The sequence below is a fragment of the Onychomys torridus genome, chromosome 13 (assembly GCF_903995425.1).
Source record: "Onychomys torridus chromosome 13, mOncTor1.1, whole genome shotgun sequence".
Lineage (NCBI taxonomy): Eukaryota > Metazoa > Chordata > Mammalia > Rodentia > Cricetidae > Onychomys > Onychomys torridus.
The window spans coordinates 45,923,162-45,939,585 of NC_050455.1; the positions used below are offsets into that span (position 1 = coordinate 45,923,162).

Here is a 16,424-nt window from a genome sequence, read left to right on the forward strand (position 1 = left end):
ACCACATGGAATGATAAGTACACGAGTGAAGGGTGGGTCAGAATGTTCCCTGCACTGAACTGTTGGCACTGCCAAGACAGGCCACACCCTCATTGGCCAGTGTCAGTGGGCTGAAGCAAAAGAGAAACTGTCAGTATGGTATTGTAGCTCTCTGTTAGATTTTATCTATCCTATTGTTTTCTAGTGAATGGGGGAAGAGAAGGAGAGAGGGAGGAAAAAGTGAGAGAGAGAGAGAGAGAGAGAGAGAGAGAGAGAGAGAGAGAGAGAATCTGAAAAAGAGGGTACGTGAAACTATTTGAAAAGGGAAAGAGTTTAAAAGCAGGGGGAGGACCCTTCATGTTTTCTTGAGGTGACACTCACCCCACACATTGGGCCCTAAAATGCAGCCCGGGATTCTGAGAGCCTTGGGGTCCCCCGGCATCCTCAGGTCATTGCCTGATGTGCACAGATAAGGCTGTTTTCCCAGGCAGAAGCTCCACCTCAGTCACCAGGGGCTGCTTAGTAATGGCGTTGTCTCCCCAGGGGTGAGGCAGCCAAGCCTACAGGCACAGGGGTGGCTTTAATATCCTGCACCCATCCTGGGTGGTCCTCCCGCCAGCCTGGTGTTGCTGACTGTGCCTGGACTTCAATGCAGAAAGTGGTGAGTTGCTAACCCCACCCCACTCCACCCCCAAACCAAACAAAACCAAAGGATGGGCCTCCTTAAGGATTATGCTGAAGTATTTCCAGAGAAGTGATTTCGGTTTGTTTTTTGTTGTGTTGTGTTGTGTTGGTTTTTTTTTCACCTTAAAAACAAGAATTTCATCCTAAAATACGGAGGAAAATAACTTGAAGATTGTGCTGTGTGCAGCTAGAGTCTAAATTTGACAATTGCTTTCTCCATGGGACCCTGTTTGATTCACCAAGTGGTCTCAGGTGGCCTGTTTCAGGTGGAGGTGGGGTTATCAAAGCCACAGTTGTCCTGGTTGGCCAAAGAGATTTGATACCTGGCTACCTCCAGACTAGCAAATTTACAGAGATGGTAAAAAAAAAAAATACGATTTGGTTCTTTTTAAGTTTTTCTTTTCTCTCTGCCACAAATGCTGTGTTCTGTGAGTCATTTTATTTTCTTTAGGGAAGGAGGTCTTATTCTCTGAAGTGCTGTGTGATGTCCTTGCCTAAAAAGTCTTTCCATTAACTGAGTTGGCCTGAAGGTCATAAACCATAATCAATACAAGGAGGGCTGGTTGCTGCAAGGTGCTAATTGACATCCCCTAAGAGGAACGGTGTCAACAATCAATAAAGGAGACACGGCATAGGTAGATTTATGGCTTTGATTTTGAAAGGGTGCAGGAATGCCCAGTGATGCTCTTCCCTGCACTCCTTTTGAATGTTAATGTTTTCTTGAGGATGATTTCAGACTCACTGCGAGGAGGAGGATACTGCCTCTACTCACTGAAGCAGAATCCTCTGAAGAGTTACTGAGGCAGAACTGAAATCATGGCTTTGCCTTCAAGCAGCAGCTGCTGCCGTGGCCGTTAACGATGCCTCACGCAGGAGAAAGATGCCCCTTTAACTCGGGGGTTTTAATGGGAAGTTTCTAAGCCTGATACAACAGCTTTGGAGCTGGGGTGTGCCATCCATCGGATGCTGCTGGCAGCGACCTCTGGCTCCTGCTTGCAGCGACCTCTGGCTCCTGCTTCAACTCAGCCGAGCTGGGAAGAATGGAAACGAGACAGGCTTCTAACTACCTGTAACTGCTTCACCAGGAAATGGATCAAGCGTTTGCCCAGCCAGATCCAGGTACTTGACCCCAATGGTGCCTTCGAGCTAATTAGATGATTTTTCTGTAACTTTGTAATTTATGCATGAGCAACAATCACAGATACCTTTTGGCTCTAAGTTCTGAATTTAATTGAACGGTTAAGTCTATTTAATCAGTAGCTAGGGAAAGTTAGTCCAAGAGGGTAAAAAAAAAAGTAACAGTGACTTTCTTAAAAAATATGCTTAAGTTTATCATGGTTCTGATACTGCATAAAAAAGTAGGAAAACAGGATTTCCCCCTTCCTAAGCTGCAGTAAATTATTCTTGAAAACTATTTGCTCGTTACAGTTTCCCCTTCATTTGAAATGCCCAACCTTCTGAATGGTAACAAGGCTATTTTGTTTGTTTACAAGAGAGCATAACTCGGTAATTCGTACTCAGTGCTGGCTGCCCCCAGGCAGCCTTTTGAGGTATCCCTGCATACTTCTTTTCTACTACAAATCACACAGGGAAAGAGGCAGATGACCAAGAGGAACGGGAGATACACAAGGAAAAAGGCAGAAAACCAAGAGGAACGGGGAGACTTGTGACTTGAAGTTTACAGCCCCACTTGGCTAATGGTGCCTTCCGATTGCCCGATTATGGTCTGGGTTACCGCATGGTCGCTCTCCGATGTTCTCGGCTGGGCTGCAACCTTGCCTTGTAGTCTCCTTAAAACTCTCTCAGCACGTGTTAGGAGGAAGAAGATGATGTCCAAAAAGAACTACAGAGGAGACTGGGGCTCTGGCTAAAGAGCCATGTCCCCTGATGACCCAGAGGTGACAAGCAGCAGGAACAGGGTCCACTCCCAAATCCAAACAGCTGTGTCTGCAGATTGACTTTGCAGGGACGAGCAGAGAAGAAACCTTTTAATGGAGCAGCTGGAAAGGCACTCTGCAGAAACAGCCTGTTGACATTTGGAGCTGACCAGTTTTGCATGTTTTTAAAAATATTGCTCATGAGCTTTCTAGTATCCTTGAGTATATTTTTCAAGAGTATAAAATAATATTCACCCTCAGCTGTCCTGTGAATTTTGAAGCTGGCAAGGGTTGTGCTGGAGCAGGAAGGTTATATTTATATATAAAAAAAAAATACCTGGAGCTCTTGGAAGATCACTTGGACCATGAATGACTTGAATTTCTATGAAACATTCTGCATCATTTTGTGTATACACAAGTATGTGTATACTGTTTCCTGGGATAATATGCAGGGTTTCTGAAAGATCCACACAACAGTGACTGGGTCACAAGGATACTCTCTTAGTTACAGATCTCATTGCTTGAAAAGTTGTTAGTTGTTGGTCTTACTGAGTTAATGAGGAGGCCCATAGAGAAGGCTCCCAGTTGTAGGAGGTGATGGGCAGTCCACTCACCTGGGAGGTTCACATACCTGGAGTAGATGAGTGTGTCAGAGAGAGGCGAATGGGAGTAACTTCAACTCTGAGAGTAAGAATGTGCCTGAGACTTTAGCACAAGAAGGCGAGATTGGGTTCACTGAGCCTCAACCTCAGGATATGTGTTACTTGAGTCCTTGCAAATCGTGGTCCTGTTTCAGTAGTCTGTTCTGGGGCTATTGCAGAAATCGGCAACGCTTAAGGTAAGTTTGTCTCTGCCAGACACTGCAAATTCAGCCCTGCCTATTTAGCCAGCTCCCTTCCTGTTTGTCTAAACAGCCATCTCCGTACTTGGCCAGGTAAATATAAATGGAGTACATAGGATCTTTTCATAGGACTGAGTGTCCTGTCCCTGTAAACTGGACAAGCCCGTGATTATTCTTGTTCGATGGATGGGCTGTGTTTACACCTAGTTTTAAAAACATGTCAACTCACCAAATTAGACTTCTGGCCAAGAAGTTTTAAAGGCTCGGCATGGCAATTATGCGGTTTAGGAGTACCTAAAACAGAGCTGGCGTTGCTTAACTATGAGACCATTAACAGCAGAGGGATGAGACTTTCAACTCATCCTAACACAGCGTCTGGGAGAAGGGGAGATGCTGCTCTTTGGGTAACTGGACAGTTTATTCATAACTCGCCATGCCTTTGTGTGCTATATTTACATAACAGAAACTAGAAATAAATCTCACTTTGTAAAAAAATGGTAAAGAGAGAAAACACAATTTCCCTACTGCTTATTTATTGAGCACCCAGAACGTGCCAGGAAGAGCTGCCAAGGGACTACAGCTGTCACACCCACCACCACCACAGTACATTCCAGGAGGGAAGGCATTTGAGCCCTAAGTGCAAGGCTCTAAAATCAAGGGTCTCTATGCATTTCTGCAGAGCAAGGTAACAAATGCACTTGGCTGAGTGTGTCTCTGCCACTTTAGAAATAAGAAATGTGTTGTGGCTCTAAGATATACTTTGCTCATTAAAAAAAAAAAAAAGTATTTTTTCCTTTTGGTGAAATTGCATAATGAGATGCAAATTAGATAAAATGTCCAAGGGCTTCCAGCCTTAGAAGGGTGCCTGTTGGCATTAATAGTCCCCATGTAAGACGTTAGGATTCAGTATATAGTAACGGGCTGAAATTCTTCAAGAGGCAGATTATGTAAGAATGATCTCTTCAGTAGAAGGGTAGTTGCTTATGCCTGGATGATTGTTTTACTATATTTTGGACCCCACCCATCAGCAATGAAGCCAAGAAAAACCGAAGAGCCAAGTAACTAACAGCTTTTCAAATCGTAAGATCTACAGCCATTAACGTGTCATGGTGACTTGAACTGTCTGTGATTCTTTGAAGCAAGACCTGTTTTTAAATGCAGTGATCTCATTGCTCAGCTCAGCTGAATGACATGTGTTTTTGACACCCCCTCCCCCCCATTGACTCAGTTAGCTGGAACCTTGCATTTTGAATTCAGTTTCCTGGACTATGAAGGGGCCAGAAATTTGATCCAATCTATACTCAAACAGGCAATGACCCCAGATCGACAAGGGATTCCTCAGGCTCTTGTTGCAAAGTAGGGAAGGAGGCGCACACTGTGGGAACTTGTCCTGGGGTGTGTCTGGAGGCAGAGCAGGGGACACCATCTTTGGTAAAGAACAGCTGTGAGGGCTTAGCTGATGACGACTCTGAGAACAGAGAGAAAATACACTTATGGAAAGAGGGGAGTGTGTACTGTGAACAGAACCCAGGGATGTGGGGGTCTTGGGGGTCTTGGGGGTCTTGGGGGTGTTCTAGGGGCTATTCTAGGTGAGCAGGCAAAACCCGAACATTGTCCCCAGCTGTCCCTACACTCCATCACCTGGGACTTTATTTTGACCCGTGTGTTGGCCATTTTACTTGAAGTCAAATGTGATTTGATGTTTGTTCCATTTTAAACAGGGAAATAAATCAATATCACAGAAGACTCCATTGCTGTAACATTTACTGCTCTGTGGTCCAGGAAACATCAGAACATCACATTCCCCCGGGGAGTCAATGGCCCGTGGGTACTAGGGTACCCAAGTCTCTGGGAGGAGGAGCAGTTAGATTTGGGATGAACAGAATGCAATGTACAAGAAGGACAGATAAACAAAGATAAACATCTTGGCCATTACTAAGATGAGAGAGTGGCTGACTGTGAGAACGGGCTTGATTCAGATGGGCTGCTTCTGCAGTGTGCCAGAGTAATTCAAGGTATTTCCTACTTTGTCAGTTTCCGGGACTCCATGGAGATTGACTTGAGAAAAGGGGCGTGTTATATAATTCCTGTGGCATCTTTGAATTGAGGTTTTGTTGCATCAGTATTAAAATTAGACTTTATTTCTCGAGCATATGCAATTGGACCTGGCAGAGAGAAGACACAGATGCTCCAAATGATGGGGAAAACCCACCAGACAATGTTGTGAGTAACCATGGTTCTTCTTCCTCCTTAAAATAACTGCCATGTGTTGTTAGTAAGACTTACAATGGTCATGCCAAAATCTTCTGGAATGATTTGTTTCCCCGGATGTCTCTGATCATTTAAAGAAAAAAAAAAAAGATTTCATTATTTCTGTTCATAAAAGAAAGATTTCATTATTTAGTTAAAAATAATACTGAACATTCTGTAAGAATAATTTTTACTGAAACAGAGACATTTTACTGTAAGACAGGCTTTTAACAGTTTAGGTGTCTGAATAATTGGGAGTTGTGTTAGTTAAGTGATGAAGTTTAATTCTTCATTCTCTGTCTTTTATCCAATGTTTCCTTCAATTTAAACATGCTGTTGAACATTTGAAATCTGTAAATTACTAATAAGCTGATTGCAGGCTTCAAATTAAGCATCCTCTTTGAGAGATTTCAATTGATTCTAAGTGAATTTGTGAAGTAGTTGGTATTTGTTTCTGGATCTGTCCCCCTACAATCCCTTTGTAACCATCTCTTCCCCATCCACATTTACCCATCTGCTAAGGGTACCTATGGCTGCTCCCCCTGTTCTTTTGTGTACACATCGTCCCTTAGGGGGCTTGGCTTATCTTCTGCATTTCTTTGCATCCTGTCTCTTGCATCTCTTCTTTGTTCTAGTGGGGACAAGTCTCAGGAAAATACTGTTCATGGGGTTGGTGTATCATTTTTTTTCCTTTCTGAAATATTAACTTGGGAAGAAGATTTGGTTACTTGACTAAAATAGGTTATTTTACTAAGAACTTGCTCACGGTGGTATGCTGGAAGAGGAGAGGTTTGCAATTCACAATGTACTACAAAGTTTTCCAAATTCTTTCACTCTCATTTTCTTACTGAATTGCTATCAATCTATCTATTATCATCATCATTGTCTACCTATATGCAGCTTTCTCTAAGGGGTCAGGCTTTAAACCAGGATTAACCAGATTTTTGCCTCTTGCCTGTTCCTTCCTTCCCTTCCCCCTTTCTTCTGCTCCCCTCATTTCCTTCTTGCTCCCACCTTCTTTCTTCTTGCAGGGTGGGGGGCTGAGGTTCTAGGGATAGAACAGGGCCTGACTAGGTGATCTGCCACTGAACTACATCTCCAACTGCCTTTTGCCTTGTGATCAGCAAAGAGTAGCAAAACCACAAGTTAAAACTGACTACTAAGCCACCGCAATAGTCAGCTTGTGAAGAAGTGAAGCGTCAAGAGTCTTTCACAAGGAGACTGAGGGGGATGAGGGGCAGGCAATCTGAGGAGTGAGGCTACGTCCTAGGGGTTCCTATGGGGCTGCTCATTGCTGCAGACACTGAATGAACAGCTTATCTGTTTGTGGTTTGAGTGATGGGTAGAGCCTAAGAAATATGAAACATTGATCCAGGGAAAAGTGATTGTCATTTGCCCCATTTGAAGAAGGTCAAAGAAAATAGATCAGGATGGCTCCCCATTGCTGAGATACCAGGAGTGAGAAAAGGAATGGAGCCTGAAGAAGGCTTGCTGCTCTGGTTAGCCACCTTGTAGCTTGGGGTTCATCTCCCAGGCCTACAGGTTCTCTCTTTGGTTCTCCCCTGATTTATTTAACATCACAGATTCCATATATCCTTAATTTTAATAAATTTATATAATTAGCTATCTTTTCTTTTCCTGCACATACTTTTTGGATTGTGTATTGCTTTCATTAAAAAATGAAATGTGTACTTTGCTCTGTTGAGAATAAAGGAAAAGATGCTGATTTCATTTGGGCCAGAGGAAAACTAGACACAGAATGAGATTCTAGGGAATAGCAAGGACAGCGGGGGCCACAGGGAGGGGGCCCATAAGACAGGAAAAGGTGAGAATAAACATGCCAGGGACAGTGGAGTCATGTGCTCACCTGCCATCATATGGCTCTCCCTCCTGTTTGCCCTTGGATAATTTTATATTTGGAGTGACTAAGTCCAATGTGGATATCTTTTCTGTGGCTAGTGATGACCCTAGTCTGTTAGGATAAGGCTCTAGCTACTGTCCTGCTCTCTTCTTACCCAGACCCAGTGAGAGTTAACTCTGAGGCCAGGAGGATGCTTTAAAAACAAGCGAATGCAAGCCAAACCCAATCCATCAATATCCCCTGTATTTCTAAAGGGCTTATTTCTTTTTAAAATACAGTTAAGTTTTATCTCAACCTTTCTTCAAAGGAATCATGAATCATGAATGAGACTCACAACTCTTCCAGCACTCAAGAAAAGAAAGCTAAAGTAATAGAGCAACAGAAGGGTCCATTCCCCCCACACTGGTAACTTTATCCTCCCAGACACTGGCAGTTACCCCCTCGGTAAACCTATTCTTAAGAAGGGATTTTATTTTATATTTGTTGATGTGTCAAATTCCATGGACTCTGTTATTCCAATGACTAATGGTCTACTAAAGGTGAGGATTGGAAATGAACTGAAGAAGCATTGTGTTGATGCTTTAGACATAATCTCTCTTTGTATTTGGTTGCTTTCTTTCATTGAGGATAATTTCTGTGGAGTCATACTCATTTCTATAGCCAGCCCCTGTTATATATTTTATCTTACAAAAAAAACCTAATAAGCAGTATGTCATATCACTTTTGATATGATTTTGTCTAGTAGGTAAGCTTTTCTTTACAAAATGTAAGTTGATTTAGCATAGTACCTGCAGATTTTAATTACCTTTCTGTATTCTATTATTTGCATTTAAAAGCAAATAGCAATATCTAAATGCCTCAAATTTTAACAGTGAAATGTAATCCCTCTCTCTCTCTCTCTCTCTCTCTCTCTCTCTCTCTCTCTCTCTCTCTGTCTGTCTCTCTTGATGGAATGGTGTTAAGTGATAGGAAGCCACTGTTGAGAATGCTGTCCTTTTAGCTGTAGTAGATCAAATTAATCTCTCCTTGCTCACTTCTCCAGGTCTTCCCCAGGGTCAAGTATTGAACCTGGTCTTTGTGTTTTGAAGAACAAAGATAAAACACTGTCCTTGATGGTTTAGGAGTCTATAGTACCCCTTTTCCCTCAGCTCAGGCAGCAGAAAGCCAAGTCTCTCAGTCCTGTCTGAAGTGAAGCAACACTTAGTCTTTTCTTCTTCTTTGTATACTTTTCAAATGGTTTTCCCAGGTGCTCGTCTTTATCACAGTACTGAGAGATATGCAGGCAATTGTGAATGCATTTTCACAACTCCCTGACCTCTCTAAGGTCCCACACTCACTTAACAGCAGAGAGGAAACCAGAATCTGAAGCCCAGAGTCCGATGTTGCTCTTGAGAGTTTCTGTATTAAACACCTTTTCTGGTCTCCGTTTTTTTTCCCACTGGGCTTGTAGAGGTCCCTGCTTTTGTGACTCATGGATGTCAAGAGTATCACAGTGCTGGCACGCAGGTGTTGCTCACCCACTGATTGGCAACATTATCATAATGGTGTGAGAATAGCATTATTTTATTATGTGAAATTGAAAGCGTCCTGGGCAGAGAGGCTGCGCGTGAAGTTAAGGGCACAAGTTGCAGACAACATTGTGTCGCATCCTTATCTTCCTTGTTAGAGTTGCATTCTCTGCTCATCCCTTCTGGTCCCAGGTGGCCATCCTAAGGACAATCTGGTAATTTTGTGCAAAGGGGCTATATTATTCTCTGTAATTATACAGAAGTAAGTCTCTCTGGTGCAAAGGGAGGTTGGCTTGTAGACTGCACCTGAGAAGAAAGGTGGGGACTCAAGAGAAGGAGGTCCCATTCTGATAGTTTCTGCTTCTTCTTTCCTCCCTTTCTCCCTGAAGATAACGCAGCCTCTCCAGGGAGCAGCCACCATGATCTCTGCAAACTGATGATGGAAGAGAGGGGAACCAGGAAATTCTGTGCTCCGGAGTGTCTGAATGATGGATGGAGGACAGCCCATCCCTTCACCACTGGTACCCTTTGGGAATGCATCAGATTCTAGCATGTCTCTGGAACAGAAAACAACATTTGTTTTTGTGATTTTGTTGTTTATCTTTTTGGGCATCCTCATCGTCAGGTGTTTCCGGATTCTTCTAGACCCATATCGGAGCATGCCAACCTCAACCTGGGCTGATGGTCTTGAAGGCCTAGAGAAAGGGCAGTTTGATCATGCCCTTGCTTAGCAGGGACAGAGCAGGCTGCCCTCCTAAGGAGGCAAAGTGCTTTATGTCTGAGCAAAGCTTCCTTTTTGTTAATGTTCTCAACAAATCAAATTTTAACCATCTCTGGTCCTAGGGCAATGATTTCATAACCATGCTATTGTGTCTCATTTGAGGATAATGGAAAGTTTACATTACCGACCCCCCAAGAAGGAAGGAACAGACATTTGTGTTTACTCAGTGATTGTATGTTGTTGAAGATGTGATTGGAAAACCAAGAGCACTGAGACTAGACTTTGCCATCAACTGAAGCAATCTGTGATCAGAACAGAGAACAAACAATAAGAGAAACTCTGATTTGCGTTAGGACCAAGCCGAGAAGAGATCACCTTGCTCAAATCCTGCGTCTCATTTTTATTTCATGCACATTTAGGTCCCTGGGCAGTGAAGAAGCCAGTGCAGAGACAATCGCAATCAGGTACTTACTTTCTCCCAAAGTAAGGAACACTAAGAAGCAGTGGGGGTAGGTTTAGGAAAGATAGTTATTTACTTTGTAACTCTGGATGAGAATGCTATCATTTTCATTTTGAAATAACATTAAACTCAAAAGTTTACAGAGTTTTGAAATGACCATGCCTAATTCAGTCTCTGCACTCCTATGTCTAGCACATGTAGATGTACTGATGTATAGTTTGAATTTGCTGCCTCTACCTTTCTGATAGAACTAATGGGTTACAAGTGCGACTTCAAGGTTTTGCTTTTACAGGAAGTTGATTGCTTAGCGAGAAGACTTTGGTTATAAGAGGAGTATGTGTTTATATCTGTGTATGGTTATCAAATAAAAGTTTTCAAAATGCAGCAAGCTATCCTCTCATTGTGCTGAGGTAAATGTGCTGCTCCTGGGGTGTGGTACTGGATGGGTAACATCTTCCCAAGAGAGAAGAGAGAGCAGGAAATGTCATCTCATTTATCCCACTTCCTTTTCATGAAGGGTACCTACAGATCATCCAGCATGATGCAGCCTATTCAAAAGGGGCATGTAGGAGAAAGGAAGGAACAGGGGGTCCAAGAGAGGGGGATTAATACTATCAATATGCATGCACAGAGATGTCAGAAGCCTAGAGAGAGTTGAAAAAGTCTGTGACCCATTGTTGAAATGACACCTCAAAATCATCTGGGGGAACTTAATATATATTCTGATTTGTATTATAAATGTCCCACATGACCATGGCAAGAATCTGTCAAGCAATATGGAAGAATATAAGAAGTCATAGCAGTCTCGGGTACATAGTAAGTTTGAAGCCAGCCTGGACTACATGATACCCTATAATGAAACAAACAAACAAATAAAATGAGTAACTCTCAACATTCTACCTGAGATTCTCCTAACACCTCAGTTTCTCCTCTGGAGAAACTGCAGTCTTTCCTTCTAGGGCTTGAGTCTATAGATGTGAGTTAATGAACACTGATTCAGAAGATAAAACATGGGTAGTGATGGATACGGGCTGAAACAGTCCGTGAAGAAAGTGTTCCAAGAGACAGTCACTCTGGTGTGGTAATTCACATCTGGGCTGTGGGTACCTTATGCAGTATAAGTTATTGTTTCGACTGAATCGAGAACTTGACCTTTGAGGACAGAGGTGTTGTGGATGTATTTCACAGAAGGGGAGGAGAGCAGGCTGTAGAATAAGGAGATGGAGAAAGTTTGGGTTGGGAGGCCTGGCTGGAGTAGACAGTGGAGAGGCCGTTATCCTCAGGAAAGACACTGGTCATAGTGGGAGTCACTGCAGATTCATAATAAAGAAAAATGACATGAAGCACCTTGTGACAAGCCCAGTTTCTGCTCCCTTCCTTGGGGCAACCCCAACTTCTATTTCTATAAGGGAAATAGAAATATCCACCCACACTGTTTGATGCTGCTGAGCCCAGGCGTTGCCTGTAAGCCCACTGGGCCTCCCCAAGCCTGCTCTTCTAGCCTTTCTCCCTTTCTTACCCAGTCTATTTTTTCCCATTAGATTACAACTCCTTATTCTATTGCCCTCACTGAGTTCCCATCCCTGTCCTCTGTCCAAGGCGAGAGTACAAGTGATAAAAAGCTTTGGGCTCTTCAGAGTAAATTGATCTCCTCTGAGACATGCTCACTCATAATTACTCTCAGCTCCTTTGGGGTAAGATGCACATTCTCAAAATGTCAGGCAAGCCTCTCCCTCACCCTACCCCTGCCTTTCCTGTTACAGGAGTTACAGGGCAGCATTGCTTAACTAACAAGATATTTATAATGAGATGACCTTTATCATGTAGCTCTGCATCTCAGGATGGGGAAAAAAATGTTTCCCAAGGTCACTCTAGATTTGCTTTTTGATTCAGAAAGAAACATAGCAAGACCATTTGTAGTCTGAGCTCTAAATTACAAGTCCATGGTTTATGTCTTTCAAGACACCCCAAGTTTTAGATCAACACCTCTTCCTCCAAGAACCCTCTTAAAATATAAACAGGTATAGAACATGTTTAACTTAGGGTATGAAGGAGATGAACTCAACCCCTGCTGGTGGATTCATAAGCTTACCAGTATGGGGAATTCTATTTTCAAGGGTTAAAGATATGGGAAAATACAAAATTTCAGGAAGCAGAAGCTAGATTCTGCAGATATATAGATATAGATATAGATATAGATATAGATATAGATACATATACATACACACAAATACAAATTTCCTCTTTATTGTCCTCACTGCATGGTGTGATACTCAAACACTTTCAGATTTTAAGTATATTGATGCATTTGCTATGGCGAAAAAAATTCTCCATAAATAATTAAAACATGAACCTTGTAGTTTTAGGACGTCAATTTTCAGAATTGATGTATAAAACATATGGAAACTTGATTATTCTAGAGAAGTATTGTAAGCCCCAAAGCACACTGGGTAAAGTGAGAGGTGGATGTTTCATTTATTGATTTATAATGCCGTTTCCAGAAATGGTGCCCAAAACACTGGGCACACACAATCCAGGGTCAAACTGGCCTGTGCCTGAAGGGATTATTTGCCTGAAAAACAGTCCTCTAAGCTTTGTCCGTATATCTTGTTTCTGAAAAAGGAGCAATGAAATTTCCAGGCAAGCGTCCACTCTGTAGATGTGAGCCCTTCCTACCACACAGTCACTCTGGCTGTAAGAACCAGGACTCAGCAGGTCTGGGGCCCTTTCCAAGGTGCTTTTTGTTGTTCTTTATGTGTTTGTTTTTAGTATTAGAGTGCCCTGCTGGATTTATTGTAGGGCAGAAATTTGTTCCAGTTTCCTGCTACAAATGCATACTCATGCCACATCCCAAAGAGTCACAAAATCCTCTAAGATCCGCTATCCCACAGGCTTTCACAATATCCAGATTGATGATCCTGTAAATATACTGTTTAGAGATGGAAGACTTTCATTTAAAGCTTGTTTCAAGAGAGAGTTCCTCTTCTCTCCCAAGCCCTATCATCAACCCCAGAATGCCCAGCTTATTCCTGTTCTGAAGGAAGCAAATTTTCATGGGTTCTTGGAAACCTCAAGAACCACAAAGAAAGATGGCTGTTGCCCATCCCGGGAGTCCTGCTTTACACATAAAGAGGCAGAGGAGCAGGTCCCACAGCAAGACCAGGTACAGGATATAAAGTTCATCCTTATCTCTAGATTCCTGTCTTTCACTTTTGCTCATGGGTCTGGTTCTATCATTCTCCACTGCTTAGCATCACACCACTTAGTCTGTGTATTATCCAGAGCTATCCAGACAAAAGGACCAGCTAATAAATCCATGCATAGAAATATCCGTTCGCTGATTGACCAGAACGTTACAATTTTAGTTTCTTTCCGCAGCACGGAAACACTTGTTTTGGAAAAAGAAATCCCTTAGCTGAGGTATTATTTTTAAATATCCTGAAGCTTAGGTGTCAGCATCATTTCCGGTTAGATTACAAGAGATTCTTTAGAAAGATGCTGTCTTAAAATACAGGCTAATCAATCTAGGATAAGGCTTCAGGGTTTCTTTAATCCAAACAGACTTCTGAGCTGTTTTTCTCAGAGGAAGGGGCAGGATGAACAAGGAAGACTCCAGCAGTGTTCACAGAGCCTGTGGCTACTACTGCCCCGTCCTTGGGTCATCAAAAGGAAGCTTGGGTTCTCCTGGGACCCAGCCAGAGCTTCAGAACACACGTCGTCCAGAAGTAGCTCGAGTTTGAAAGCAGACTTTACCCTTCTCTGTTCTGCCTTTTTTTTTTCTCCTTGGTTGCAGCCATCCCTACCCCGGCCACCTCAGCTGAAGTTTGCTTTCAGCAGTCAAGTGGCACATGAGCAACTGCAGTCTGAAAATATGACATGGAAAATTCCAGAAGTACACAGAGAGATAACCTTCATATCATTTTTTAAAAAGTCATATGTTGCTATAATTATTCTATCATTGTTGACCCTTTAATGGCACTAATTTATACATTAGAATTTATCACAGGCGTGCAAGCCCAGGAAAGACTTCAGTCTATGTGGGATTCAGGACTACCTGGGGCCTTAAGCTCCTATGGGGGATTCTTTCTTCAATATGGGGGTATTACTCTACCTTGCTCCCCTCTCTTCTCTGCTAATTTGAGTGCAGGAAGAAGCCTATAAAACTATTAAATTTCTCTGTTATACACATTTTCCCCCTTAATAACCAGTGACAAAGGACAGGCTGGCTTCTTCCTGACCTTACCTAACTTCTGAAGGCATCCATTGCATTTCTTTCTTGCTCTGCCTTGTGTAAAGTGCACCCTTATCAGCTGGCCTGTCTCTTTCTTAGCTGTCTACCAGTGGGCCTTGCTCTGCATCTGGAACGACAGAGGTTTCTATTATGTTTTTCTGGGACTACTCTCAAGATGTACTTCTGACTCTACACTCTGTGGGCCTGTATTTCTGAGTGTTTTCTGGCGAGGGGCAAGATGACTTTCTTTGTGAAGAGGTTCGCTTGGAGATGTTATCTATGCCTCCAAGGAAAATGATTGAGCGGGGTGGCCTGCATCCCATTATAAGAGACTGGTATTTCCCAAATTCAAGATTTCTCTCTTATCAAGCAACCCACTGTGTGTGCATGCACAGTTCCGAACATCATGGAGTTGTCCTGTGGGAACTGGGCACGGGGCAGGGAACTACTGCTATTGCATGTACTTGGTGTCTGACCCAGGAGTTACAGCATGTCCACATCTATGAAATTGTGTCAGGCTGATGAGGAGTCTGCAATTGCCGAAAGTTCTGGTTCTGGCTCCCCAGAACAAATACATCTGGTTTCTTCAATGATGCCTCATGTGGTCAAGTATTTTGCAGTCATCCCCTGCTCTTAACAAACTCTGGACACCCTCAGATTCATGCTGACTCTAGTATCCAGAAAGGAAAAGAAAAGTCATACCTAATTAGTTAGAACTAGTTGAACCAAAATAGACAGGATTTTATTTTATTTATTATTATTTTTTTCTAAATGGATGACGTCATCGGGCATCTATTCTAATAAACCTCCAAAAAAAAAAAACAAAACAAAAAAAACCAACATACTCAAGATATTACAGGAAAAGACAACTTCTCCAAAAGTGGCTGTTAAACTGGCGTGTCCATCTCTATTGCAGTTCTGTTTAGGTCTTTTGAGTTCGAAGCCTTTGGGTTATTTTCACTGGTAAGCTGAACTGGGTCTCTTTCTCAATGAAGTGAAAATCTTTTAAAAATTTGTTCTTTGACAATTTCATACACATGTGTAGTATATGCTCCTCCCAGCCACTGCCACATTTTTGTTGTTGTTGTTGTTCTGAAAACCACATGTACAGTTGCCCAAGATTAAAGGATCCTTTGGGCAGCCACATATTGGCTGCCTTATATAGAATTGTAGCATGAATCTTAAAAGGTCTTATTAATAAAAACAAACCCAGGGCCAGATACTGGGGTGAATGTTGAAAGATCAAAGAGACAGAACCAGCCACAGCTAACCACACTTTGCCAATTCCTCAGCTGATCCCATTTCCTCAGACTGAAAGCCTCTGAGTCCTCATCCAGAATGAATCTCAGCTGAACTGCTAGAAACCTAAAAGCTTAACCAGGCTATAATTCCTGGTCCTCGGTGCCTTATATACCTTTCTGCTTTCTGCCATAACTTCCTGGGATTAAAGGCGTGAGTCACCATGCCCGGCTGTTTCCAGTGTGGCTTTGAACTCACAGAGATCCAGATGGATCTCTGCCTTCAGAATCCTAGAATCTAAGGTGTGTGTGCCACCATTTTCTGGCCTTTATATCTATCTAGTGGTTATTCTGTCCTCTGATACACAATATATTGGGGGACATAATATATCACCATGTAGAATCCCATAGCCCTTGAGATTTTCTCCTTCTCTGAAGTAGACATTTATGCCCCCAACACACAAGGTTACACCCTCACCCAACTCAATACCCAACCCTATTCAATAACTCTATACTATTCCTGGGCAGAGTTATGCACCCCAGTGCAAGAACTGAATTTCTTCTTCCCAAATGCAATTTATAACCCTCTTGCTCCATTGTCTGAACCTCCTTATAACTTGATTTACACTGGTATTCATTGTGCCCTTATCTATGTATCTGCTCCAGGTTTGTCTCAGCAAGCATCTATATACCATTCACATTAATGATTAAGTCCTGAAAGAAGGGGAGGCAGAGTGGGTGGAGAAGGTGGAAAGAGGGAGAGAAAAAGTGAGA

The 16,424-nt window shown here is 42.6% G+C and overlaps 1 protein-coding gene across 2 annotated transcripts; it reads left to right on the forward strand.

Moving 5' to 3' along the window:
• Positions 1-1,400: 1,400 nt before the first annotated feature.
• On the forward strand, positions 1,401-10,557 carry Ctxn3 (cortexin 3). 2 transcript variants are annotated; one of them, XM_036204985.1, is made up of 3 exons: positions 1,401-1,782; positions 5,532-5,604; positions 9,390-10,557. In XM_036204985.1, the coding sequence occupies exon 3, from the start codon at positions 9,486-9,488 to the stop codon at positions 9,729-9,731; it is 246 nt and encodes an 81-aa protein (XP_036060878.1). In that variant the 5' UTR covers positions 1,401-1,782; positions 5,532-5,604; positions 9,390-9,485; the 3' UTR covers positions 9,732-10,557. The 2 variants fall into 2 exon arrangements, with proteins under 2 accessions (XP_036060878.1, XP_036060879.1); XM_036204986.1 differs by lacking the exon at positions 5,532-5,604.
• The last annotated feature ends 5,867 nt before the right edge of the window (positions 10,558-16,424 follow it).